We start from the raw sequence: 25,412 nt of genomic DNA on the forward strand, positions 1-25,412 counted from the left end.
GTTCTAAAACCACATGAAAGGAAGAGATATTGCACCTTAAAACAGCTCTGCACTAAAAACTGCATTTCATCCGACCAAGGAAGGGACGGGACGTTGGCCAGGCCTCAGGCCTGCCCTCTGCCCCGAGTCCAATTTAAAATCTGCATCTTAGTGGGAAAGAGACCGCAGCTCGGGCACACGGAGGTGGTGAACGCATGACCTTCACATGCAATTTCCTGGCCTTTCCTGCACAGAAGAATTCAGACATTATATATAAATAGAGCAGTGAAACATTTACTGGTTTTCACCTAGACCTACAACATCAATACATATAAATAAATTCTAGTGTTTTCTTTTTATTGGGGAGGGGGAGGAGAGAAAATACAGGGGTGGAGAGAAGGGCTGGAGAACAGGTGACCTCGTGGTTTTTGTTTTTGTTTTTTTTCTCAAACAGGGAGGACAGTCACTGTGACGGCAGGCTCGCCTGCGGGGTACACCTTGAGTTTCTCACAGCATCCAGGACTGTTCGGTTGAATTTCGAGACGAGGAAACCTTTTTTCCTTTTGACGTACGAGCGCTGGAATTAGGCGTTTCCAAGTGTACAGGCAGCGGGAAGCACGGGTGGCTCCTGCGGGGGCGGGGGCGGCGGAGGGGAGCGGAGGGCAGGGCAGCTGGGCACAAGGATGGCAGTCACGCGCTTGCAGGGGAGAGGGCAGGTGCGCACATGGGGAGGGCGACTCGTCAAGCGAGCGGCCGTTCGAGAAGGGACCTCAGGGTAAGGATTCAGGCGTGAAGGTGACCAGCTGGGAAGCGAGGTCTGACGGTGGAGGCGGGGGGGGGGGACCGCGGGAAGCTCCAGGCGAGCCCCGCAGACGCCCGGCACACCCCCTCTTTAGAGCGGGGGACAGCGACAAAGAGGCCCACGCGCAGTTCCTAAGGCCCTGCCCTACCCGACCCTACACTGGGCGTCACACATCTGCGGCGGCACTCGGTGGACTCTGCGGGGCACATCCCCACTCACCGACTGCCAGTCCTCTGAGCCAGGTCCCCCCGGGAGCTGCCAGCGGGGTCAGCTCGGCGAGGCAGGCGGCAAGTGCTCTGCAGAGCGCGTGCAAAACCTGACGTTCCCCTTCCCCTCTCCCTGGAATGACAAAACCTGGGACCATTTCCTTCTAGTTCTTATTTTTAAAAGAAACAACAAAAAACCCAGCATAAAATGGCTCACACAAACATTTCGCTAGAGGCATCGCTGCAGACTTAAGAGGCTGTCTCTTCCCCACCCAGAGGCCGCCCAAGGCCGCCGAGGAACAACGGTCAGACCCTCCATCTGCCCTGCCCGTGGACCCCGGCCAAGCCATCTGTAGAGATGGACACCCACTGCCCGGCTCAGGCGCCTCTGTCCCAACCACCTGGGGCTGCCAGTGGGAGCAAAAAAATAAGAGGAGAGGAAGGGGCCCCTCCCCTCAGCCTTCCAGGCCACGCGCCTCTGTCGCAGACCCGCACAACCGTCCGTGCGGCCCTGTCCCCGTGAGTAGGGGCCTCACGGTCTCAGGGGACGAGCTGGGTGAAAGGTGGCGGGACAGGAAGATCCAGACAAGAGACAGGCGCGGGAAAGAAAGAGGCGGGCGTGTGATGGAAGGCTCTGAGAAGGGCGTGCGGGTCAAACGGCAGCCCCCGGGTGCTGGAGCCCTAGACGCAGAGGCGCTGGGCCACGCTGGGAAACGCCAGTGACTGTGGATCTCCAGGGCTGACCTCAGGCGCCCAGGGGTCAGCACGTCCACCGGCTGTAGAAGAGTCCGGGACAGAAACTCTGGAATTCCTCTGCTAAAACATCATCGGCTTCACTGGGCCGCCCCCAGCCTCCGGCGGTCCTCAGGCCAGGGGCTAGAACCCCACCGTGACACCGACCCACCGCCCTGGCCTCACTCACTGCCCCAAGCACGCGGCTGCCCCCGGCGTGCCCGCCACGTCTCTGCGGGAGCGCGGGGGATGCCGGAGTCAGGTGTTAAGGGAGCGCAGCGACTGCCGGTGGGGCCGAGGGTGGGGCCGAGGGTGGTACCGGGGCAGAGGGGGAGGGGGAGGATGGGGAAGTACAAAAGTTCAGCTACGCAGACATAGCTTGTGTTTTTTTCTTTTCCTTTCTCCTTTGTAAAAACTTCAGCTGCTTTTTAAATCCAAAAGCCTCCCACTACAACAGCCCTGCTATCAAGCCACCGCGCCTGGGGCCAGGAAGGCCGGGAGCGGGAGCGACCGGAGAAGGCGCTGAGCCCACGGCGGCGGAGCTGGTGGGGGGTGGGGGGCGGGATCATCCGTACTGCACGAAGGCGGGAGTCACTCCACAGTCACGGTGGAAAGGAGGTGGGGGCGACGAGGGGACGGTGTCGTTTGCTTGCTTGCTTGTTTCGTATTAAAGCGAGCAGGTCAAGGTCACATATCCACAGGGACAAGCCGGCTGGACGATGGAGCTTTCAGGAGTGGAGAAGAGAAGGGAGGTCTCTCGGTCCGGGCCAGGTGGTTGGACGGTGGATCTGGTGAGATGTCCAGGCCGAGCGGTGGCCCTGTCCTCAAGGGGGGGGGGGGGGGGGGGGGGGGGGGGGGGGGGGGGGGGGGGGGGGGGGGCGGTGGGGGGGGGGGGGGGGGGGGGGGGGGGGGCAAGGCATGGCCAAGCACCTTCAGGCCTTGCTCTCCTCCACTTTGACCGCCCGAGGCTTGATTGCTCCGGTTCGCTTCATCTGGGAGGCGGCCGAGGGCGCCTCCTGCAGTTTCACAGCTCCCAAGCTGGGTTTTTCATCCACTCGTTGTTTGGCCTTTGGACAGATGAATGGGGACAAAGACAGTTACCCTTAGGCAGCAACCCTGGTCTGGACACACACAGCTCCACCGCTCCCTCCCTACCCGCCCCCCCATCCCCGGCCCGCCTGCTCCTGACTCACAGGGAAAAGCCGCTCTAAGAAGCCCGTCCTTTTGTGGAAGGACCGGACTGAGAAGGAATTCCCGTAGGAGGGACACTGGCCTGAGCTGCTCTCTCCCTCCCACGGGTGCGGAGGGCAGTGATTCGGAGAGGCAGGGTCTTCCAGCGAGCGTCCTGTGATGCTCACGGGCCTCTGCGGGAGCGGCACGTCCAAGGCCAACCAGAGAGACCTTTTGAGAACAGTGCGCCCCGTGCCCCGAGGGCAAAACGCCCCCCAAACAGATCCAAGCGCCACCGACGAGTCAGAACTCCTGAACGTTTAGCCGAGGGGCACGGGGCCACTAGGTGGACCTGGACCTCCCCTGCCTCCCGCTCTGTGGGGGCCTTTCCCCAGGACCCTAGTTTGACCTTGAGATTCCTAGTTGGGGTTCCTTTGACCTGCAGCTCTGCGCAGCGGACAGGACACAGAGCGGCCCGCCTCGGCCCCGCCCCCCCACCGGGGTGCGAACTCCGGAAGAAAGCTTTCGCGGCTTTAGCGGCTCGGTTCAAACAATTCAAGGAGAGACCCTCCGGGGGACCAAGTCAGGAGGAGCGATCAGACTTCCACCCCCACCAGCCAGGAATGTGGTTCTAGTAAACGCCCACGCCCACGCCCGCCTTGCGGGAGCTCTGGCGCCCCGTCCCCGTCGCGTTTTAGAGCAGTAGCCGAGAACGGCGCCCGAGGCAGAGGCCCTGAGAAACCCCTCCTGTCACAAAACAGGAAGGCGTCGTTCCACGCGTAGTCCCACCCAGCCAAGACAGAGACGAGACAACCCGGCACTCCCTGGAGCCAGCACGCGCACGCACACACGCACACACGCGCACACACGCGGCTTCCAGAGCGGACCCACAGAGCTAGCCGAGTCCCAGCGCCTTGACAGCCCAAACCGCCGTGGAAGGAGAATCCACCTTCTGGCACCACCTCCTCAGAGGAAGCCGCATCCTCCCTTCTCCGCAGGACAAGGGAGGACCCGGGCGCCCGTCATGAGGGGAAATCGAGGCCTTCGCCAGGAGGGACTCGGGCCGCCGGCTCCCGGCGCCACACTCGAAGCGCTTAGGGCGCGTCTCTCTTTATGAGAGGGACACTCAAATGGGTTGGACAGTCCCCTCTCTCAGTGCCTGGAGATGGGCCTAAGCGTCCGGGGCTGGAGGGGCTGGAAAGCCATCTTCTACCTGTTGAACGTAGTGTCCCTGCACAGAGCCCATGTTAACTGCTGATCCAGAGGGCTTCCCACTGGGGCTAGCAGAGCTAGGCCTGAAAAAACCAAAGGCAGGGGGTGAGAACACGCGCGTCGTCGGAGAAACGGAGTCAAGCCTAGCACTTGGCACGGCCCTGGCGCGGGCCCTCTTGGACAGAGGGAAGCCAAGGCCTCGGACAGCCAGAGCGCAGAGAGCGCCAGGGCGGCTCACACGGGCGCACCCAAGGGCGCAGAGGCCAAGGCCCCTGCCGCGGGCAGGCGCTGACCGACCAGACCGGTGGGCACTGCCCGTCTCTCAGGGTCTGGGGGGGATCGGGGCCTCGGGGTTCCATGACCCAGACACCCGGTCTACACAGCTGACTGCAGAATGGTGCTGAGTATTTCCTTAGCTTTCACTGTTTCGTGCGATGGGGACGGGAGGGGGGAAAGGAAGAAACCAAGAGCACCAAAAACCTGTCAGGACGGCTTTCTGAATGTGCTCCACTGACTGGGCGGCCAGTGTTCGTGGATGTTAATCAGACGGAGAAAAAGATTCTGTGGCCAAAAGCTTGACAAGTGCCGTGTGCAGAGTTTGTCAGGACCCTCGACGGTGGAGGTACCTAGACCCTGAGCTGAGGGGCACGACCCCCAATAAGCACGTCCAAGGATCCGACCACCGGGCCCTTTTGTAGCAGGACATGCCTCAGAAGCCCAGTTTCCAGAAAACTTGGGAATTGCTGCTCTACAAAGATAAACCAATTTTCCCGGCCCCGCTAAAACGTCGACAAAGCAAAGGCTATCCGTTAAGGTTGATGTTTTCTATGTAGCCTCTCTCCAAAGAGCCGGCTGCTGCCATTCCTACAGGACGTGGACACAGGCTATGTGAGTTTCCGTGTTCTGGGTTTGTCTCTCCCTGGATGCGGCTAAATGCCACCTGTGGCGGCCGCGGAGACACAACACGGTTCACACGCACAGCTTCCTTCTCTCGCCCAAACTACACTCGCTGCTCTGTGGGGCTGTCTGGCTGCACCTCTCCTACAGTTCTGTTGTTTGAACCCACGTGAAAAACAGAGTCAGGAAACAAAACAAATCAACAAAAAGAAGTGAAGCCGAGAGAATGAAAGAAGAACAGAAAAGATGATGAAATGGTTTTGGAAAAGGTCACAAAAAAATGCCTTTCTCTGGAAGTGCGGGGAAAAGTACGGAATGACCAGACGGAAGGGACAGAGGACGCGGCCTCGACACTCCAGGAGCGACGGGGCAGCGTGGCCATGGCACCAAGACTCGGGATGGCGATCTGATGGGCACCAGTGCTTCCCCTCGAGGGGCCCGGGCCGCCCGGAGCCGCGCCGCCAAGCTCTCACGCACCAGCCCGAGGGCTCTCCAGGCCTCTCCCACACGTGCCGAGCCTCGGCTGCACCCACCCATGGGTCCCGGGCCAGAGCATGCCGCCTCCCCGTCCCCGCACACTCCTCCTCAGGGGCGAGCGGGTCCGGGAAGCTCCAGTTCTTCCACTTTCTAGTAGGAGGAGGAACGCAGCACAGGGATTCACACAAACCACCACCTCCAGGCCCAGCCAAGTAAGGGAGCCGGGACAGCTCCTGGAGGCAGAGACCGAGGCCAGGGCGCCAAGAGAAGGTGCCAGTCCGCGCTGGGGGCGGCATGGATGCCCCGAGAGGCCAGCAGCCAGTCCCGGCAGGCAGAGCCAGGGAGCCAGGGCAGGGGACAGGCGGCCCCGGGGACGGGCGTGTACCTTCCTGGCCAGTAAATCCTTTGTAAAATCTGGCGAGGAAGCTGTGAGCAGCCGGGATGGGCCTCGCACTAGTAAAACAGCGGCTGTTCCTTTTCCCTGCCTTTCCAGAAAACTCTCCCAAACCAGAGCATTTTATGATGACGATTAAAAGCACACTGCTCTGCCAGTTCCTGACCTCCCCGTGGTTAACTAGCACAGGAGACTGCGCTAGCACAGAAACTTCAAGGTGACACGTGGCCTCCAAGGGGACCCAGCCTAAGCGCTCTTCTGTGGCTCTCCCTGGGCCCTAGGGGCCCTGCGGAGCCACCGGGTCACATCTAGACCAAGTAGTCGGCAACGCAGCATCCGACCCCCAGGGCGTTTCTTTACCTGTAGGTCTGTGGTGATGGCACGGAGCCTCCTGAAGGAACATTCTGTTTACTGTCGGCAAAGTGGAAGCCCTTCATCTCCATCTGAGAGGACTAAAGACACCAAGAAGGAATGAGGGGTCATTCGACGGCCCCGGAGACGCCTGGCCTCACTGAACCACCTGCTGCAGGGCCGAGGAGGATTTCTGGGGACAGAGGGACTCTCTACAGAAACGTGCAACTTGGGCTCAGGGGGCTGCTTCTCAGAAGTAGGAACCGTACCCTGTGGTTTTGTTTTCTGGAAGTGCAGGAGGAGGGGAGAGAGGACCATGCATCACCACCGGACGGCCATCAGCAAAGCCCAGCCTCAGCCCCATTCTCCGGGGACCTTGGGGACGGTGTGTGAACCGGCCCCAGCACGGCTCCCCGGGCCCCCCTCCCCTCTGCCCTGGGCCTTGGTTCGTGTCACTGTTAAGCGGGAACCAAGGGTGTCCCGCCATGGGCTTCCAAAAGGGATTCCCCACAAGCAGGAAACCCATGGTCTGGTGAGGCCAACAGCCTGCGCCTCACCTTGACCGCCAGCACTTTCTGCCCCAACAGTGGCTCCTGACTAGCGGCAAAGGCCCTCCCCAGGACGCAGCAGGACGGAGTCATCCTTACCTCTCTGCTGGTGTTAAGGACCGAAGGCTGGGACCCGGGTGGAAGGATTCGTCGGGGGGCCCCGACGGAGAGGCTCTGGCCCTGGGGCAGCTGGATCGACTGTGGCAGGATCAGGGGTTGCTGCCCGGAGCCGTACCGAGGCAGAGGCAGCTGGGAGCCAGGCAGCGGCATCGTCAGCTGCTGGATGACAGAGACAGTCAAGAGGAGGTAGGGATGTCGGGGAGAAAGCCACAGACGGCTGTTCACACCTGCCCCCGAGAGCGAACGCACGTCACGCTCATGTCGTCGTTTCGAGACCACTAAAGAGAGGCCCCTGCACAGCCAGAGGCCCTGGGTTTCCGTTCAGGCACACCCTCGGGGGGAGGGGCAGCGCTGCTGGCCGGAACGAGGCAGGTGGTGACCACGAGCCCAGGGCCACACACATGCGGCTCCTCCCCGGGGCTGCACGGGGCCACGCGCACCCCAGACCTTCCTGCTTTTGCCCAGCAGGGGTCTGCCGAGTGCACACTGCGTGCTGCGGAAGCACCAGGACGCAGTCGGGCCCGGGGAGCGGCAAGGACCTGGCATGTGGAAGGCGGGCCGCAAACCCCATGGGTCCGGGGGGGCGGGGAAGAGTGAGGGAAGGTCAGAGGGGCTTCTTAGGAAGCACCTTGCACGCGAGCCCCCAGAGACGAGAGCCGCGTGGATGTGTATCTTTGGACTCCTTTGCACGGCACCAAAAGGCAGACCCCTCTACTGCTTTGCCTCTAAAGGGGACACAGAAGACTCAACCCGGCTCTGGGGTTCAGGGGTCCAGGAACTGAACTGGAGACTGTAGCCTTCTGAAGACTCTTATGTCAGAAGGGGGGGCGGGTGCCAGGGAGGAGGGGGGCCTGGAGACCCGGGACCGGCGCAGGGAAGCCGCTCATCTCTCAGTCACTTTCCTCTTCACCCCCTGCGTTGAGTCCACAGTGGAGGGTCAGAAGGATCTATTGGAACCGCATCACTGAGACGAGCGGCCGGCCGGCCGGGCCCCAAGGCCCCAGGCTCCTCCCTGCACACGGCAAGGAGCGGGAGGAGGAGGAAGACGGCGCGGGACTTCTGGAGACTTGTGTTTCGGGGGGCACCCTGATGGGGTGTTGAGAACAGACTGTCGGGCCCAAGAGCAGAGGCAGGAGACCGGGGCGGGGGGGTGGGGGGAGGCCCCGCGGGAGCCTGGACGGGGAGGAGGGTGGAGGGCACGAGGCACGGCTGGGTTCGGGATACGCCCCACAGGCAGAGCCAACAGGACCTGCGGAAGGGTGAGGGCGTACGAGGGGAGCGGGGGCCTGCGGGGGACACGGACGCGACAGCCACAGCCAGGAGAACCGGGAGAACTCAGGCCTTGGACACGATGCCAGCACGGGCCACGCAGGAGATGCCGTTAAGACGCCAGAGGCGACGGGCAGCCCAGTGGCCGGAGAGCACGCCCGGGGGCACCGGGAAGCCAGGTCGGACGGGGCCTAGAGCCACAGGGCTAGACAGAGGTCAGAGAGCAGAGCAGCCGGGGGCCCCGAGAAACCACAGAGCAGGCGGTGCGGCGGAAGGTTCCGCCGGGAGGGTGCCTGGGAACCGAGCAAACATCGGGACTCTGGGGAAACGAGCATCTCCGGGTCACGAGAGCCGAGAATAACCATCGGGAACTAACTCGCGTGCTGACAACTTTGTTTCAGCTTTTTGTAAAAGGGAGTGACGGGCTTGTGGGGTGTTGTCTGGAGGGCCCTCATCCCCAGAGGGTGGTCCTGCAGCTCGTCTGTGTGCCGACGGGACACGTGCTGTAGGAGCGAGCAGCAGCCCGGCTGGAAGGGACGGGGCCTCTGCCGGGCACGGCCGGCCCAGCCCACCCTGTGGCAGGAGGCCAGACGCCAGGTCTCACCTCTCCAGGGAGGCCATAAGCAAGATGCGGGCGGGTGGGAGGCGGGGAGGGCCCGGGCCTGAAAGCGGCAGCCAGCCACGGGCAGCCTGGGCGGGGTGGGGCGGGGCGAGGCGGGACCGGACGTCCCCAAGGTGGAAACACTGCAGGGGCCCAGGGCAGAGGCGGCAGGGTGCCACGCTGAGCAGAGAAGGAAGCGAGCCCATAGGGGGAAGGTGATGAAAAGGTGGCTGATGCTGGGTGGCTAGGTAGAGCCCTTAAGCCTGAGAATAGGAAAAAGGTAGTTTCTAGCAGTAACCAATCCAGACGGGACCGGGACACAGCCGAGCGCTGGCAGCAATGGGGCCGCGGTCCCGGTGGAAGGAACAGGTGCGCAGGTACAGAGACCAGGGTACCATCTAAGCAGACATCGAAACCAGCAGCAGCTAGAACAAGAGCTGTGCTGCAGAGTCTGGGCCGGGGGCCAAAGGAGGAGAGGGGGACCCTCAAAGCTGTCTGATGTCACTGACGGTCACGGGGGGAGGAAGACATGAAGCCAAACACTACATTCGTACTGTGGACTCCCAGCAACGTGGAGGCGGGCGCAGCAGCCGACAGTACGGGCTCCGGAGCTGGGGTTTTAGGGAGAAGGGAGGGACAGCGGTCTAGAAGCATCAGTGGGGAGCCACAAGGACACACGCACCTTATCTCCAAGCCCCCCAGGACGAGGGCGGGAGAAGCCGGGGGAGGAGTACTCTCGGGATAAACACAGGAGGTGGGAAACCCGGCCCCAGGGCTCACAGCCCGAGGCCCAGTCCCGACAGGCACAAACAGCACCTAGGGTAGGGCAGCACGCAGCACGCACGCAGCGAGGGGCAGATAAAAGGGAGGAAACAGTTAGGAAAGGAGCGAGAGGGGCTGAATTCCTGACCTGTGGGAGCTGGGAGTCCAACAGCTGCGAGGCGCCCAGGCCAGCAGCCTGGCCGAGCTGGCCCTCATAGACCAGGGCTTGGTTTCCGCTCATGGGCTGGTAGGGGGAGCCGGACTGGGGCTTCACCATCTCCAAGGGCTGCATGCCGGGGAAGGCCGAGTAGGGGGGCTTCAAGGCTGTGCCTCCAGAGAGGATCATGGTGCTGGGCGGTGACAGGCTGGGGTGCATGTACACCTGAGATCTGCAAGAGCCAGACAGACGGGGGGTCGGGTGCAGGACTGCAGCGGCGGACCTCAGAGGGGCACACACGCCACCATCCCCCAGGGGGCTTGCTAAGACCCGGAGCGCTGGCCTCTCGCCCCCAGAGTTTCTGACTCAGAAAGCCTGGGACAGAGCCTGAGAATTTGCGTTCGTAAAAAGCGCCGACGCCACTGGTCGAGAAACCGCGGTGGGAGCATCACCCGATTACACGAATGGAATCATCCAGGCTCTACAAGGCCCAGGAAAACCCACGGGACGCCAAAAGCACAGGACTTCAGATGCGTGAGAAGAGCCCAGCGAGGGTGGTGGAAGAGGCGGGAGGGGCGGAGGAGGGAGAGGAGACAAGGCCCTTCGAGACCAACAAGCCACTGGCGGCTCCTGCAGCAGATTAACGAGGACTCTGAAGCGACCCGGACCACCACGCCCCACCCCACCCCACCTCAGAGACTCGCGGGGCAGCAACGGTACGAAGGGGCCTGCCCACGGGCTGCCAGGGGGTCTGAGCTGCTGGCTGCACCTCACCTGAAGGGCTGTAAGGAGCTGAAGATCTCCTGAGACTGGGAGACGGGGAGCCCGCCTCTCAGTCCAAGCTGGGCTTGAGCCTGCAGAGACGTGTGAAGGGAAATTGGGATCTGCTGTGCGGCGGCGGCCTGCGGACGGGAAGCCAGGCAGGTGACCGCAGTGCCCTCCAGGGTGGCTGTCCGCCGCCCCCGCCCGCCACACCCCCCTCCACACAGCAGCTCCAACACTGCCCCAAAGGCAAACTGGAGCACGTCCTTCTGGTGCTTTCCTTGCTCTTGGGGAAAAGCAAACACTGTAACAAACCCCCCAAACCAGGGTTTCCTACACTGGGTTGTATACAATGGCAAGAATGAATCCTGGCTACAGTGGTCCACAGAGGTGCATTTTAGAAGGAACGGTCAAGGGGAAACATACGCGAAAGCTACGTGCTGTACGATCCGGGTAAATGAACATTGATACCTCATAAAACTAAACAACGTAACGTTTAAGAATAGGTTTCATTAAGAGATCAGGACAGGCCAAATCCTCTGTTCTCCATCCCCAAATCTACTTCTGCCCAAGGGCCCCACCATCCTGGCACACAGGTCCGGGGGTGCCGGACCATCAAAGGCCCCGCACCAGCTTCAGGAGGGAGACTTCCAGAAATCCGCCCCTTGCAGCACAGAAAATAACGCCCATCCTGCATGAAAACAAACACCTGCACGTTTCTAAGACTACCTCTTTCTAACGCATCCATGCCTGGGAGTCTAGGCCTTTCTTCTCTTCATCAGAAGGATACCTGATGCCAAAGGATACCAAAGAGAATTCCATTTCAGCTAATTCCCCAGCTAGGACACGGGAAGAACGGACAGAGGGAGTCTCGGAGTCTGGAGCGCTGAGCTCCATCCCTCTTCCCTGTCTCTCCTGTGTTCATTCACCACACAAGCCCTGCCTGCCAGGACGGGCTGGGCGCTGGGCATTACACATGAGGGGACACAGAAAGCGAGACAGTGAGCAAATCAAGAAAGGAAGTGAATTCCACCGTGAGCTGCATCCCCGTCCCCCACGGGGCCACCTGTCTGGCTGTCATCACCTGCTGGTAACTCTGCTGCTGAGGTATCGTCTGAGGGACCAGCCGAGGCTGACTTGCAAACACGTGGCCATCCAGGTACAGAGGCGGCAGGTGGTTGCCTGGATGGAATCCGAGAGCAGACGGGACAGAGTCAAGTCTCACCATTCCTGAACGGCCACACGCACGCACGCTTTCCCGGGGAACCGTGGGAGGGAGGGAGGGTGTGCAGAGTCTGCTTGGCCCCCCGCTGCCGGCCCTGAGCCACACAGCCCCACACCTGCTCGCCCCTCGGGGAACACGGGCCCAGAAAGGTGGGCAGCTGGCCTTCCTCACCCGACCCCTGGCCCACCGAACCCGCACCCTCGGGAGGGGCTCCGCTGCGGCTCAGGCAGCCCTGGTCTCAGCCCCTTGCTCCTCGGGCTCGCTGCACGGAATCCATGGTGGAGGCTGGGGGGTGGGGGTCTGCACTACTGAGACCCTGGCGGCTGGGCCCTCAAACCCCTGCCCTCTCCCCTGGGGCACCAGCACACTGGTAGAGACGAGCCACCACCTGTGAAGCTCAACTGGCACAAAGCACTTTGCAGGTCGACCCTGCGTCACAGGCTAACCCACGGAGAGTCAGTTCTATCTCACAGAGGAAGGGGCCGTAGCCTGGAGGGCTGAGCCACTTGCTGGAGGAGAGGCCACGGCCCCTGCACATGACCCAGTCTGACTCCAAGCCGGGTCTCTGCTTGCTCCCGGCCTGCTTCCCGCACCACAGAAGGGACCAAGGGGGTGGGTAGCGTCTGGGAGGCCAGACCCGCCGGGCCACCAACAAGCTCCTACCCCTGCACCCTCAGGCCGGCACCACACGTCTCCCCGGGCTGGCTCAGGCAAGCGGCCAGGTACCTGGAAGAGAAGCGGAGGGTGCTACGGAGGCCACGGGCATGGGCGGCATGGACACTCCACCGAACGAGCTGTAGCTGACGCCGTTGGAGGCACCCACAGAAGACGGGGGCTGGATTCCCGAGCCCGCGCCTCCCGGGGAGCTCTGCTCCGGCAAACTGGGTGAATTTTCCCAAGCCTTGCGGGCGGACTCCATCTAGGAGGCAAGGGGAGGGGACGAATTACTTCCAAGAAGGCAGACGACGTCAACGGATCGAAGCCCCAGGACAGCCTGCAGCCCCGTCTCTCCGTGAGCTAAGGCGCCCGTGCGGCCCTCACCTACGCCAGCCTCATGCGTTACCTTCAGGGTGAGGTCGGCAGTGGGGAAGGACATCTGGGAGAGGCCGATGGCCCTCTGGATGTGATGATCACGCCGGAGGATGGGAATACTCTGTGTTAGCCCAGCCTGGAAGGGGGAGGAAACCACGGAACACAACTGGCACAGAGCCAACAGGACAGGAAAACGCACCTGCGGTTTGAGCCACGTGCGCTCGAGACCCCCGAGGTGAGGCTGCCGGCGGCAGAAACCAAGCTTATCCGCTCCAGACAGCGGTCTTTCCTGCTTCCCTTGACGGACGTCTGCGGAAAGCCACCTCTACGCCCCCAGCCTGTGGGCTCTTGGGTGTGGGCGGCCGTGCTGGCACAGAGGCGCCAACGCCTCACGTGGACACCCCCAGGTCCTGTCTCCGCCCCCCACCGGACACTGAACGCGGGCCATGGTAACAGTTCTTCACGCAGGTGGCCAACAGACCCTCCCATACGTGCCCAGTGCCTATCGGCGTATTACAGGGATTCTGGGTAAAGACACCAAGTTCTCCCACTGCTACCAAACACCTGTAAGCCCAGAGCACCAAATAACCCAGGCCTCAGGAATGCCCCTGTCCCGCCTTAAGATCACAAAATCGGGACGCGGGGCATTTATACAACTCACCCGAGGACACGTAACCAGCTAGACAGCACGTTGTGCCGCACCCCCAGATCTGCCACAGCTGGGGTCAGCCCCCTCCTCTGGCTTCAGACCCCCCCCCGCTAGGCTCGCTCCTTTCTCTCTAGGACCTGCCAGCTCGGGGAACAGAGAGAAACACACACTCACGTTACTAGCCAAGGCATCCTGAAGTTTGACGACTGGATTCCCTGCGGGACCAGAGGCCGAGCCAGGCGGCAAGCTGAAATCCGAGTCCTGGAGGAGGAAGAGCCCCTGGCATTATCTGCCTGCCTCTCAACACAGATGTGCATTAATTCGACCCAGACTCAATGACTCAAAAAAGTCTACTGGGCAGCGTCCACCAGACGGCCACCCTCTGTGCTCCCTGCCTATATGCCCACTGGCCACCCCGACTGAGACAGGGACGATCCCAGGTCTGCTCAGCCAGAGACCCTGGCTGGTGTCATAATAATCTAGAAGGCAGCTCAATGGCATCTGCCTCGTCCTGCAGGCTGACACGCTCCCCCACAGAGCTGCTTGGCTTCCGTGCCCCTGCTCTTTCTAGGTCACAACCCTGTCTCAGCACCTCCCCTCTCTCTCCAAGTTCAAAACCATGGGGGACACATGAGGGAGCGGTGTGGGAAGGAAACACAACTGAGCCTCACTTTCGGACTGACTCCGAATTCAATGGGCGGTACCGGCAGCACCGAGTCCACGTGAATCTCCACGCCGTTGACAGGAGGGACGGCCCCCGGCAGCCGCTCGGCCCCCTCTGAGCCCTTCCTGTTTTTCAAAGAACGCTCGTTGCCGATGGGTCCCGGTCTGTGCTCCTTGCTCTGTCCTGAACCTTGATCCGAGTCCTTGATGGAAAACCAGAGGGGCTAAGAAACACGGGTCGGGAGGGCCCCAGGGCTCAGCTTCTGAGCCCAAGAGGGAACAGACAAGGGACCGCGCCCACTGGCCCCGGCGGAGGCGCTTCTGGCTGACCTTTGGCTCGGGCTGCTTCTGAGCCTGCTCCTTGTGGCCATCGGCCTTGGGCTCCAAGCCAGGCCCAGTCATGTCCTCCGGCTTCAGTGTGCCATACGGGGAGCTGCGCTGGGACGAGGTCGCAGACGACTCCCGGGACTCGGCGCTCAGGTCGACGCCGCTGTCGCCCTGGCTGCTCTTAAAACCCTGCTGTGCAAGGTACGACACAAGTGAAGGCCCTGACCCTCAAGCTCCAACACGGGACTGTCCCGAAAGTGGGACCAAGTGTGTGGCTGAGACACACCCCCAGCACCCCTGTCCCCTCCAGTCCCATCCTGATGTGGGCCCTGAGCCACCAACAGTGCCCAGCAGCTGAGGATGCCATCAAAACACGAGACAGGCAGTGGGCACTCTAGGCGGGGCCCAGGCCAGATGGGGTGTCTATCACCACAGGCCAGGTCGTCACCCACCCTCCCCGGGGGTCAGGCACAAAGGCCGGCACCCTGTGCATGAGGCCCAGCACAGGCTGGCCAAGGGGGCGCTGGGCTCACGCGCAGCCCCGAGCGGCTCGGCGGACACTCACCTCAGCGGAGCCGGACTCGGCGCTGCTGAAGGCAGAGGCAGCTTTGGTCCAGGAGTCGTTGGCTGGGGCCTGGACGGGGAGGGCTGCCCGAGGGAATAGAACAGTGAGTCAGGGAGGGCCTCGCGGAGGAAGTGGCTGGCTGCTGCCCCAAGAATGGCCCTGGAGCTGCTCTGGTAGCTTCACCCAACTTCCCAGCATCCTCAGACTCCAAGGAGCGTGCTTTCCTTGACTTCGTCCACTACGAGCTCCAGAAGGCGCGCCCGCAAGGAAGCCGCCCCGCTACCCCGTGTGCTGACGGGGTCTCCTAAGCCAGCCGTTTGCTTCTAAAGCCAGCAGCTTCACAAAGTCTCTCAAGGATCCGGGTCGGTATCACTCAACTTCTGGAAGCTCGAGGACCACTCCGACACTCCCACCGAAGCCACAGACCCCGTGTATGTGCGCCAAGCCTGAGGCGCAGCGTTCAGAGCCGGGGACCCTCGGCAGCCATGCACGCGGCCCTGGGCTGAGCGGCCGGGGAGGGGGTCCTGGCAACAAAGGCCCGAGGGCAGGGGCCGCAGTCCAGTCTGCTCTGAGCGGCAGCCTGGCAGGTATCTGGGGACATTCGGAGCATGACACTCTGCTCGTGTGTGCTACCAGATCAGCTCGCAGCCAAGATCTTACTTCCAATCAGAGCTGAGCATCGTCCAGTGTTCTTTGTAACGTGTCGGAACCATGGTTTTAGCCAGGAACGCGACAGGCCAAGCGGGAACGTTCAAAGAACCGACACCTAGGACCCACCAAAATCTGGGGTGTCTGTCACGTGGCTCTGGGGTCACGTCACTGCACGCCGGGGTCCTCGGCTACCAGGTCTAACACACCAGAAATGGCTAACGCCTCTAGGCCCCCGGTGAGCATCGTGCTTTTGTCCCCTGTGGCCTTTCTCTCCAGGGCTCTGCCCCGCAGGCATTAAAGCAGCAGCTGCTTGATTAACATGGTTTTTGCATTTCAAGCAGCACCTGGGTGGCTCAGACATCAGGGGTCCAACTATGGCCCAGGTCATGAGCTCGTGGCTCCCGTGAGTTCAAGCCCCGCGGTGGGCTCACTGCTGTTCACACAGAGCCCGCTTCAGGTCCTCTGTGCCCCTCTCTGCACCTCCCTCACTTGCACCCGCTCTCAAAAATAGACATTTAAAAAAGGTGGTTTTGTATTTTACAATGAAAAGTTACCAGGAAAAAAAAAAAAAAGGCACTGGGCTTGAAATTTCTTTTTTTAAGTTCTGAGAAGCCTTCCAAAAACTAACGTCTGTCTGGCTCAGGAGAGAGGCCAGAAGCGCCCGGCGTCGGGGCCAGCACGCGGCACGGACGGGACAGCTTCGGACTCTGTCCTCCTCCCTGGCGGTCACCGGCTGCCCCTCCACAGGCAGAGGAGAAAGGGAGCCTGACGGGCGCAAAGGAGTCAAGCCGACTCCCCCCAGGACCTGAGCTGGGCAGGGGCGGGGGATCCCGCATCCAGGTCACCGGACACAAAGGATGGCGCGCTCCTGCCCCACATCTCGGGCAGGGGGAGTTTATGGCTGCTTGGGGACTGCAGCCGCAGGCGCTACCAGGATGGTACCTAACGCCGTAACTCTGGAGAAGAGACGGGGTGGGCAAAGCCACACGGGCGTGCATGGCCCCAAAGCAGGATGCCCCCTGAGAAGAGACCCCTGGCGCAGGGGACAGCCGCGGAGCAAGCAGCGAAGCCCAAGCGCCCAGCTCTTACCCTGGCTACTGCTCTCCCAAATCTCCGTGCCCAGGCTGCTGCCAGGCACCGTCACGTCACCCTGCTCCAGGCACAAGTTGGTTTGCTTTTTCGCAAACCGAGGAGGGATGCGGGAGGAAAGACCGCGACCCTTGACGGGCACCTAAGGGGAAACAAGTGACATTGTCCGGCCCAGACGTGAGGCGCAAAGAAGGACAAGTCCCCCCGCCAAAACCACACCACCAGGAACGGCCCGAGGGGGGCAGAAACGCTGGCGTCTCCAGGCCTCGGCCCTGGGTGAAGGGCAATGCCACCCCCTCCCCAACACCGGAAGGGCAGGCAGGCCAGCGCACGCAGGCTAGATAGGCCAAGTGTACGGCGTCCAGGCCTGTGTTCTAAGTACAGGCTCCCCAACTGCCGTGACACTCCAGGTGACACATCTCATCCCACACAGAAGAAGGGTGGCCTGGGGGCCCAGAGGGAAGTCTGAGCCTCGTTGTCACCTGGGACGAGTCACCCTCTCCCAGAACTGGGGTAACATCGCCTACTCCCACGCGACAACAGGGCTGGGGGGGAGGGGCCGCGCCGGGACATGAGGCGCGCTGTCAGGATGCCCTCCTTCCCACCCCTCTTCCATCTTGCGCCTAATTCAGAACTCTCTCTCCTTCTGGTTCTGGGTCTCTGTGTGCCCACCTGCCCTCCACCCCACACCCCTACCTGCACGGCCTGCTCCTTCTTCCTCCTCTCTTCTTCCAGCAGACGGCGCTGCTTCTTGGTCAGGACCTCAATGAAGCCTTCGGCCGCCATGGGGCCCACCTCGCTCTCCTCCCCGGGGCTGGACCCACAGTTCTCAATGATGGAATCTGAACCCAGATGTCACAAGGAGGGACAGTGTCTCCATTCAGCAGAAGAAAGAATAACCCCACCCTGCCACTTCCTGGCATCGAAGGGACAGCTCAGCTCAGAAGGTCGGGTGGCACCAGGCTCGATGCCTCCAAGAATCAGAGCATATTCGCGATGCATGGAGATCCCGCCAGGTTCCTCCACCCTCCCCAGGCCTCCCCAGCACACGGCTATCTCACCAGAGACACCAGTAGCACTACAGTAAAGAGCCTCTGGAGACCAAAGTCCCCGCTCTGGTACTAACCAGCCACGTGACCCGGGACATGCCACAGGACCTCGCCAGGCCTCGGGCCCCCCCCCTGTAAAACGGAGACACCGTGGGGCTGCGACGGGGGGTGGCAAGGCTGTGACCGACAGGACAGGAACCGTATCGGTTCTGCTCACCCGTGTCGCCCCGGAACTTGGCCCACCGCCTACCCTGAGCCCACAAGGGCCAGAGGATGGGCAAACCCGGCAACCCGCGGAAGCCATCGCGGCCCCTGGTTCTGAGAGGCCCGAAGATGTGAGGGGACAGACTCACTTCCATAGCTCAGGTCAAACTGTTTCATGGTCTCTCCCTGTTCGCCCGCCCTCTGAGCAACCAGCTTGGCCGCCTCCTCCGCCGTCTCACAGGAGCCCTTGGGGGTGTCAGAGGCGCCATGGGCCGCCCGCTCCAGCGCGTAGTGGCTGCTCCCGCTGCTGCCACCAAGCCCCGCCGGCAAAGCCTCATCCGGGGACCTGGGAAGAAGGAGGACCGCGTTAGCTCAGAAGTGACCAGAGACCAGGGAAGGAGAGAAGGGGACAATCGGCATGTGCACCCGGCACGTGCGTGGCCGCGGGGCCCTGACCTATAGCCCCCTCCACGCGGTCGAAGTGGCTCCCCGGCGCCAGGCCTCCTGCGGCCACACTGCTGCAGCGGTGCCGCCCGCTCGCAGGGGACAACCGTCTGTCCCCGACCCCTCCCAGGGCTCAGCGCCTTGCTTCTTTCCCACCGCGTGCCAAACCCAGCAGGGCTGCAGACGGGAGAGAACGAAGGGAAGGCGCTCAGAGCAGGGCCGCGGCACTCTCCGCTCCTGGCACACGAGCCTGACCGGGCCCCACGATAAGGCTCTCGGCAGCAATCAGATGCAAAGCCTGTTGTCAGCATCTGGGGCCCGGAAAGCCAGGCTGGCCGGACACCTGGAAGCACCAGCATTCTCCCAGGGCTCCCTCTCTGGGGCTCGGAGTTGATTCCACTCCAGGTTTCCGGCCCCGGATTCTAAGGAGATCGGGAGGCAGGAAGCAGCCTTCCTCGGCCAAGAAGCATGGAACAGGCGATCAGGCTGCACAAGTGAGTCCACACTCTCCCATTTCCTGGATTCTGGCGGCCTGCAGGCAGCGACGGGGCGCACACCTGAGCCACCTGAAAGCCTCTTGATCCCGAGGGCCGCCCACAGGGCCTCAGGCAGCTCACCTGCTTTAGCCACTGCCTGCTCTCACCACCAGTAGGCGGCCGATCCCCTCACTGTCAGGAGGCGGAGCCACCCGGGAGGAGCCGTCCCCACAGGGCCAGGAGGCTAAATGGCCCGGAAGAACCCAGGGGAACAGCAGCCCCGGGGCGGAGGAATCTGGGGCCAGGCGCCATGCACAGGAAGCACCCCCCTCGGCAGGGAGGCAAGGGACCTTCTGGAAGGCTGAGGACCAGCGGGCTGGGGTCTCGGTTTCAGTTTTCAAGCCACGACAACAACGACAACGACACGCGAGAGAGGCGGACAAGCGCGTAAGAGCAGGTGACGGAGACGCTCACACGCAACGGCCTGGGCGGGCAGCGTGCCTTCTGGAGGGCGACAGAGGGACCGAGCTGGGGCGCCGGACACACGGCGGGGCTCGCATGCATGGGTGCTGCTCAAGTCAACAGGCTAACAGAACAGCAGCGACAGAGAAGGGCCTGGGGCTCGGTCTGCGTTTTACCTTTTGGCTTTCAAAGGCGTCCCGTTCTGCTGGCTGTCATAACGGGGAGCGGCGTCACCACCACCGGGCCTAACGGACTTCTCCCCAAACCCCCCCGGCTCCAGCTTGCGGCTCTGCCTGTCGGCCAGGGGCCTCTGGCTGGAGAAGCTCCTCTTGGCCAGCTCCTTCTTCTCGCCCACGGCGGCCCCGGGCAGGCTGCCGTCCGCCTGCGGCTCGGGCTCGGCCCCCGGGCCCTCGCGCCGCTCGCGCCGCTCGCTGAAGTCACTGCTCTCGGAGGCCGTCTCCCACTCCTCGTTGGCGTGATCGGACGAGTTCTGGTACGAGAGCTCGGGGGACCCGCTCTTGTCGCCGGGGCAGAGCTTGGGCCGGCCCGGCCACGGCCCCGCCAGCAGGTGGGGCTCCTCCTCGGGCCCCCACAGGCCCAGCGACTCCCGCTCCTGCCGGAGGCGCCGGAAGCGAGGGGGCTTGTCCTGGCGCGGGGGGCGCCTTCTGCGGAAGGGCCGGTTCTCGGCGCCCTCCGAGTCGGCCGCGTGGTCGTCGGGGAAGAAAGGCCTCTTGTCCTCCAGGCGGCCGTCTTCGAAGGCCCTGGCGCCAAACGAGTCAGAATGTCTGTACGCGTCGGGGACACAGTCTCGGTCTGCGGGTCGCCGGGACCCGCACACGTCCGGAGGGCCGTACTCCTGCCAGGAGGCCCCCGGGCCCTTGCTCTGCCAGTGGGAGGCTTCTTTGGACACAAAGGTTCTCCGGCCGTAGCCGCAGCTGCTCAGCCGGGGCGGGAGCGCCCGGCCGAAGGCGCGAGGGCCTCGGCTCTTGGCCTCGGGGCCGCCGTGGTCCTCGGAGCACGCCTTGTTGGAGCGCCAGGAGTCCCTGAAGTCGCCCTTCCTCAGGGCGCCGCCCTCCCGCTCCAGGAGCGAGCCCTCGCTCCCGTTCTCCGAGCCTCGCTGCCGCCGCCGCTTGGGAAGCTCTTCGTACTCGGAGCCCTCGCTGTGCGTCTCGCTGGCGATGCGCCGTCGCGGCTTGGCCCGGGGGAAGTCCTCCGGCTGGCCGAAGTCCCGCAGCCCCCGGCCGCGGCCGCTCCTCTGGCCGCCGCCGTAGACGCCCCGCGCCCCGAGCACCCCCCCGCCGCAGAGGCCGGGGCCGCCGCCCGCAGGCCGCCCGCGGAAGGTGAACTCGCGGAAGCCGCGGCCGCGGCCCCGGGCCTGCCCTCGGCCCCCGAAGGCTTGCTCCTCGTCGATGAAGATCCAGTTGTTCCTCTTTGTCGGGGGGGTGTCGCTGGACTCCCGCGAGGGTCTGCCCTCCCAGGCTCTGTCCGGCTTCTCGTCCTCATCACACCTGCCGGCCTCGCGGCCCAAACGCGCGCGGGCGGAGCCCTGGTCCTCCACGGGGGAGGGGGAGGGGCAGGAGTTGGCCAGCGCGGGGTCGTTCTCTTCATCCTCGGCCTTCTCCACCTTGCGACCTGGCCCCGTCTCCTTGGCCACGCGGGCGCCCTCCTCCCCCGGCTCCTGCTTTATCTTCTCCAGCTCCTTCTCCTTGTCCTCCACCTTGAGGGCTTTCAGGACGGGCTTCTTGATGGGTCCCGACCTCCGTGTCCTGCTGGTCTGCTCCTGGTGCTGGCCGCCGGGGCCCCGCGGCTCGGGGGTCCACTCGGGCTCCAGGGACGCCTGCTTGCCGGGGCTCCCTTCCTTCTCCCAAGAGGAGACGTTAAAAGGCGGCTCCTCCCGGGGCGCCCCCTTCTCGATGCCGCCGGCTGCGTCGGTGGCCTCTGGAGGGTGGCTAACGTCCCAGCTGCTATACTCTGGCTTTTTCTCGGCCGGGGCAAAGTCGGGCTCCAGTGGGGAACACCGGAGGTCTGGGCTGTGACCCCCAGGCGCACCTGCTTCCTCAACATTTTCTTGGGGTGGAAACAAAAGCTCCTGGCCTATTCTTTGAGAAGAGACACAGCTGTCAAAGTCTGCTTGGGCCTTCTTGTCAAAAGCACTCAAGAACTCCTCCCCTCTCTCCTCAAGGAGATCGCGCTGGGCACCTACGCCCCCTGACCTTCCGGGGGGGGCAGAGTAAGAGCTTTCATTCCTGAAAAGGAACCAGAAAAATCAGTCAATGTGATTGGAGCCTGGTTCCTGGTTTCCATGCTGAACACAGAGCTTAGTTTTTAAAAAGAAAAAAAAAAATTTTTTTTTAAGGAAAGAAAAATGAAAAAAAAGCACAAGCACCAATGTTTGCTCTATCTTTAAACACGTCTCAGAGCTGCTGGGCCACGGACTGGCCAGTGGCCCCTGGAGTCGAGAGTGGAGACGGCGGGGGGCGGGGAGGGGCCGGGGGGGCTGCCGGCGCCCTCAGCGCACCACCTGCAGGAGCAGCAGCTGGCGGTCCTCTGGTTCAAGCGACAAGCTGGAGCCTGGGAGTCCGCGAAGAGTCTGGGGCCCTGGGCCGGCAGGGCCAGCTTGCTCCACTGGGACAGGAAGGAGCCACGACCCGGGCACATGGCCCCATCAGGCCCCACCCCTCGCCCCGATCCCCGGTTCGGCAGATCTGCCTCTGCCCCAGGACCTCTGCTCGGCCGCCGGCCCCGCCCCCGGCAGGTGAGCGCCTCTCACAGGAAAGCATTCAGGCAAACCTCCTCGTACTCCCCGTCCACGGGGACACTGCCCACGGGGCCAGCGCCTCCTCCCAGGGCCCCGCAGCAGCAGGATTTGGGACCCGCTGCCTTCGCTTGCAGGCCAGGAGGGCCGAGCTCCATCTCACCTGACGTGCACGTCCATGGCCAAAGTGTCATTGGCTTTCGGCTGCGGAAGCGAGTAGCCTTTGCCCTGTAAGGCCATGTAGCCCTCTGGGCTCCACACCGGGGCTGGATCGAGGGCGGCCACTTTCCGCTCCTGCAGCGGGGGCACACGGTTCTGGTCCTCAGAGCGACAGCCAGGCCCGCTGAGGGTCTCCTGGGGCAGCAGGGGCTTCATCAGTCCTGAAGAGGGCAAGGCAAAGAAATGAACCTGTGGCGGTGAGTGCAGAAAGCCGCGCTCCAGTCTCCGGGGCGACCCCCAGGCCCAAAGGAGACCATAGTTCCCCTATCGCAGCACCCCACCTGCTCACCACCACCAGGCTCTGTGTGTTCTCTTAACACGGAACCTCAGGAGGGGCGCGCGCACGTGACAGGAGGGGTCTACAGATCCGTGCTGAGACCTGTGAGGTCCGAGCTGAGCTCCGGGGTTCGGAACCCCAGGCTGAAGGGTGCACCCAACTGGCGAATGGAAACTGGAAATATCCAACTAGAGAGCCCATCGTGTCCGCAAAGGCTAGAGAGCTCAACCCGCCAGCAGCGAGGGGCTGTGTGCGAGCAGAGGCGCCGAGGTCTCCCGCACGGGCGCGAGCAAGGCCAGCTGTGCGCCCGAGAAGCACGCGGACTGCGAGCTGGAGTCTGCCTGCTGCAAACCCCGAGCGGGCCTCAGGAAGCGGTTCTGGTTTCCGTTTTTGGGTTTGTGGTTTTTTTTAATGTTTATTTTTGAGAGAGACAGAGAGAGAGACAGAACACAAGCAGGGGAGGGGCAGGGAGAGAGGGAGCCACAGAATCGGAAGCAGGCTCCAGGCTCTGAGTGCAGGCACAGAGCCTGACGTGGGGCTCGAACTCACAAGCTGCAAGATACGACCTGAGCCGGAGTCGGCCACTTAACTGCCTGAACCACCCAGGCGCCTCATCAGTTCCTTTGTTGTTGTTGTTGTTGTTATAAGATACTATTTTTAAGTAATCTCTACACCCAACACGGGGCTCAAACCCACAAACCCATTAAGAGTCGGATGCTCCACTGAACGAGCCAGCCAGGTGCCCCAGTTCCTTTCATTTCTAGCCCTGGGACTGACCGCCACACTCCATTTTTTATATGGCCAATGGAGATAAGGGAATGCACAGATGACAATGAACAGTTTAACGGGCCTGAGGCGATTAAGATGCAGAGGACACCTCGGTCCCACCAGATAGAAGCCAGCAGGGGAGAGAGTGTGCACCCACCCCTGCATCGTGGCCTATCCACATCTATCAACTGGGGAGAGTGCAGAGCGAGGTGGTGCAGAAATTAAATGTCTCATCAGGCCTAAGCCTGTGCACAGAAGAAGATCTGATTTTTTAGATACCTTCTTCACAGAGCTTATTAGCAGCCACACATTCTACATGGCTTTTACATGGAGATAATCTGGCCAGAAAATGGGAAACCCGCAGGGAGCTGTGAACCCATAGACACAGCCAGCACTGCAAGCCAGTGCTTCCCTGAGGGGAGCCGGGCAACATGCCTGTCAGTCCCAGTAACCACGGGCTCGCTCTTCAACCCCCCACAGCACAGGGGATGGGGCTCTCTGCCTTGTGATGGAGAAGCTGCTCAACACAGAGCCCCTGGAAGGGCAAGGCCCTCAATTCAAAGGCAGATTTAAGAAGCTACGCTCTTTGGGGGTGCCTAGGTGGCTCAGTCGATTAAGCGTCCAACTCTTGATTTCGGCTCAGGACATGATCTCACGGTTCATGAGTTCGAGCCCCACGTCAGGCTCTGCGCTGGCAGTGTGGAGCCTGCTTGAGATTCTTTCTCTCCCTCTCTCTCTGCCCCTTCCCTGCTCACACTGGTCCCCCCCCCTCTCTCAAAACAAACAAAAACATGAAAAAAAATATATGTGTATATGCTCTTTAGTACAAAGAAACCAGTGAGCTTGTATCTTGGCATGGGCCAATTATGGAAAAATCATTTGCTGCGAGTAATGTATAAGGGTGCTGGCTTTCACGCAGGTTGTGGGGAGAAGGGTTTAGATTTACACCTCAAGGGGCGCCTGGGTGGCTCAGTCGGTTAAGCGTCCAACTTCGACTCAGGTCACGGTTTCTGGGTTTGAGCCCCGCGTCGGGCTCTGTGCAGACAGCCAGCTCAGAGCCTGGAGCCTGTTTCAGATTCTGTGTCTCCTCTCTCTGACCCTCCCCTGCTCACACTGTCTCTCTCCCTCTCCCAGAAATAAATAAAAAATGTTTTAAAAAAATTTAGATTTACACCCCGAGAGTGGTCCAGAATTTTCCCAAGTGAGACTAACGGGGGCTGGCCAGAGAAAACCGAAGTGGGGGGACGGACTCTCTACTCAAGCCATACTGGACCCAGCGACAAATCCAGCACTGCTGAAGATGAGCCCACAACCCATGATCACAAGCACGTGTGGGAACTGCCCACCACTAGCCCCCAGTGAGCACACAGGGTTACATGCTTGAGAGCTTCAGGTAACAGATTAACCAACCCTAGAAATTCGGCTTTAAGTTATTAAAAGCATAAAAAAAGAAGTTAAAAACTTAAGAAAAACCTATGACATGCTCATGCACAAAACAGATTTGAGGAAAAAAATTCCAGCAAAAAAAAAAAAAAAAAAAGTCACTGAACAAACTCACTAGGCAATCAAATTAGAGGGAGAGAGACTGAACAGAGCTGGAGAGAAAACAGACGTGACACGCGGAGATGAAACCCCAGAGGAAAGAGGAGATCTTAAAGCAGCCAGAGGTCACACGGAGCCGATTCCACGAACACGAATCCGTCCCGGCAGCAATGGGGGTGGGAAGAAAACGGACCACTACCTCCCTGGTCCTGAAAGACGGAAGTGCCAACCCCGAATGCTGCACCCAGCCAAAGGGTATCATAAAGGCTTTTCAGGCGAAGAAAACCTACTGCCAGGAAGATTTCCTGAAGAACTCGACAGAATGTACTTCATGAAGAAGCGTACCGCGCCCGCAAGGAACACACAGGAAGAACCCATCAGGGACAGGCGAGTCTGCAGAAGCACAGATTGCAAGCAGCAGCAGAAAGAGTGGCCAATCTGGTGGCATAGAAACAAGAGCTAAAATTCTTGGGGAAAAAAACAGAAGACAGACAGACAGAATGATAAGCTCATCAGCTCGGGTGAAAGGTGAGGATGCCAATCGGCCTTTGCCAGTCACAGGCATGGATCAGAACA

General features: G+C 61.8%; 1 protein-coding gene and 1 non-coding gene across 5 annotated transcripts in view; both read right to left on the reverse strand.

The window, feature by feature from the left end:
- Nucleotides 1-257: 257 nt before the first annotated feature.
- Nucleotides 258-25,412, reverse strand: part of PRRC2B (proline rich coiled-coil 2B) — an 86,694-nt gene continuing 61,539 nt past the window's right edge. The window contains exons 16-34 of one of the 4 annotated variants that reach the window (XM_039229555.1): nt 22,194-22,410; nt 19,452-21,521; nt 18,043-18,239; nt 17,337-17,482; nt 16,641-16,782; nt 14,901-14,983; nt 14,339-14,527; nt 14,017-14,211; nt 13,520-13,606; nt 12,728-12,832; nt 12,391-12,583; nt 11,524-11,621; nt 10,452-10,579; nt 9,669-9,909; nt 6,868-7,047; nt 6,230-6,321; nt 4,103-4,184; nt 2,617-2,786; nt 258-2,547 (exon numbers count right to left, since the gene is read on the reverse strand). In XM_039229555.1, coding sequence (XP_039085486.1) covers nt 2,652-2,786; nt 4,103-4,184; nt 6,230-6,321; nt 6,868-7,047; nt 9,669-9,909; nt 10,452-10,579; nt 11,524-11,621; nt 12,391-12,583; nt 12,728-12,832; nt 13,520-13,606; nt 14,017-14,211; nt 14,339-14,527; nt 14,901-14,983; nt 16,641-16,782; nt 17,337-17,482; nt 18,043-18,239; nt 19,452-21,521; nt 22,194-22,410 — 4,580 coding nt within the window. In that variant the 3' untranslated portion in view covers nt 258-2,547; nt 2,617-2,651. Of the gene's footprint in view, nt 2,548-2,616; nt 2,787-4,102; nt 4,185-6,229; nt 6,322-6,867; nt 7,048-9,668; nt 9,910-10,451; nt 10,580-11,523; nt 11,622-12,390; nt 12,584-12,727; nt 12,833-13,519; nt 13,607-14,016; nt 14,212-14,338; nt 14,528-14,900; nt 14,984-16,640; nt 16,783-17,336; nt 17,483-18,042; nt 18,240-19,451; nt 21,522-22,193; nt 22,411-25,412 lie in introns of those variants that run through there. The other 3 variants (XM_039229558.1, XM_039229557.1, XM_039229556.1) reach the window with 3 other exon arrangements.
- LOC120230216 lies at nt 7,775-7,858 on the reverse strand. Its single transcript, XR_005527945.1, has one exon. It is a non-coding gene; the product is annotated as a small nucleolar RNA SNORD62 (small nucleolar RNA).

This window comes from Hyaena hyaena, unplaced genomic scaffold (assembly GCF_003009895.1).
Source record: "Hyaena hyaena isolate Hyena2069 unplaced genomic scaffold, ASM300989v1 scaffold_38, whole genome shotgun sequence".
Taxonomy (NCBI): domain Eukaryota; kingdom Metazoa; phylum Chordata; class Mammalia; order Carnivora; family Hyaenidae; genus Hyaena; species Hyaena hyaena.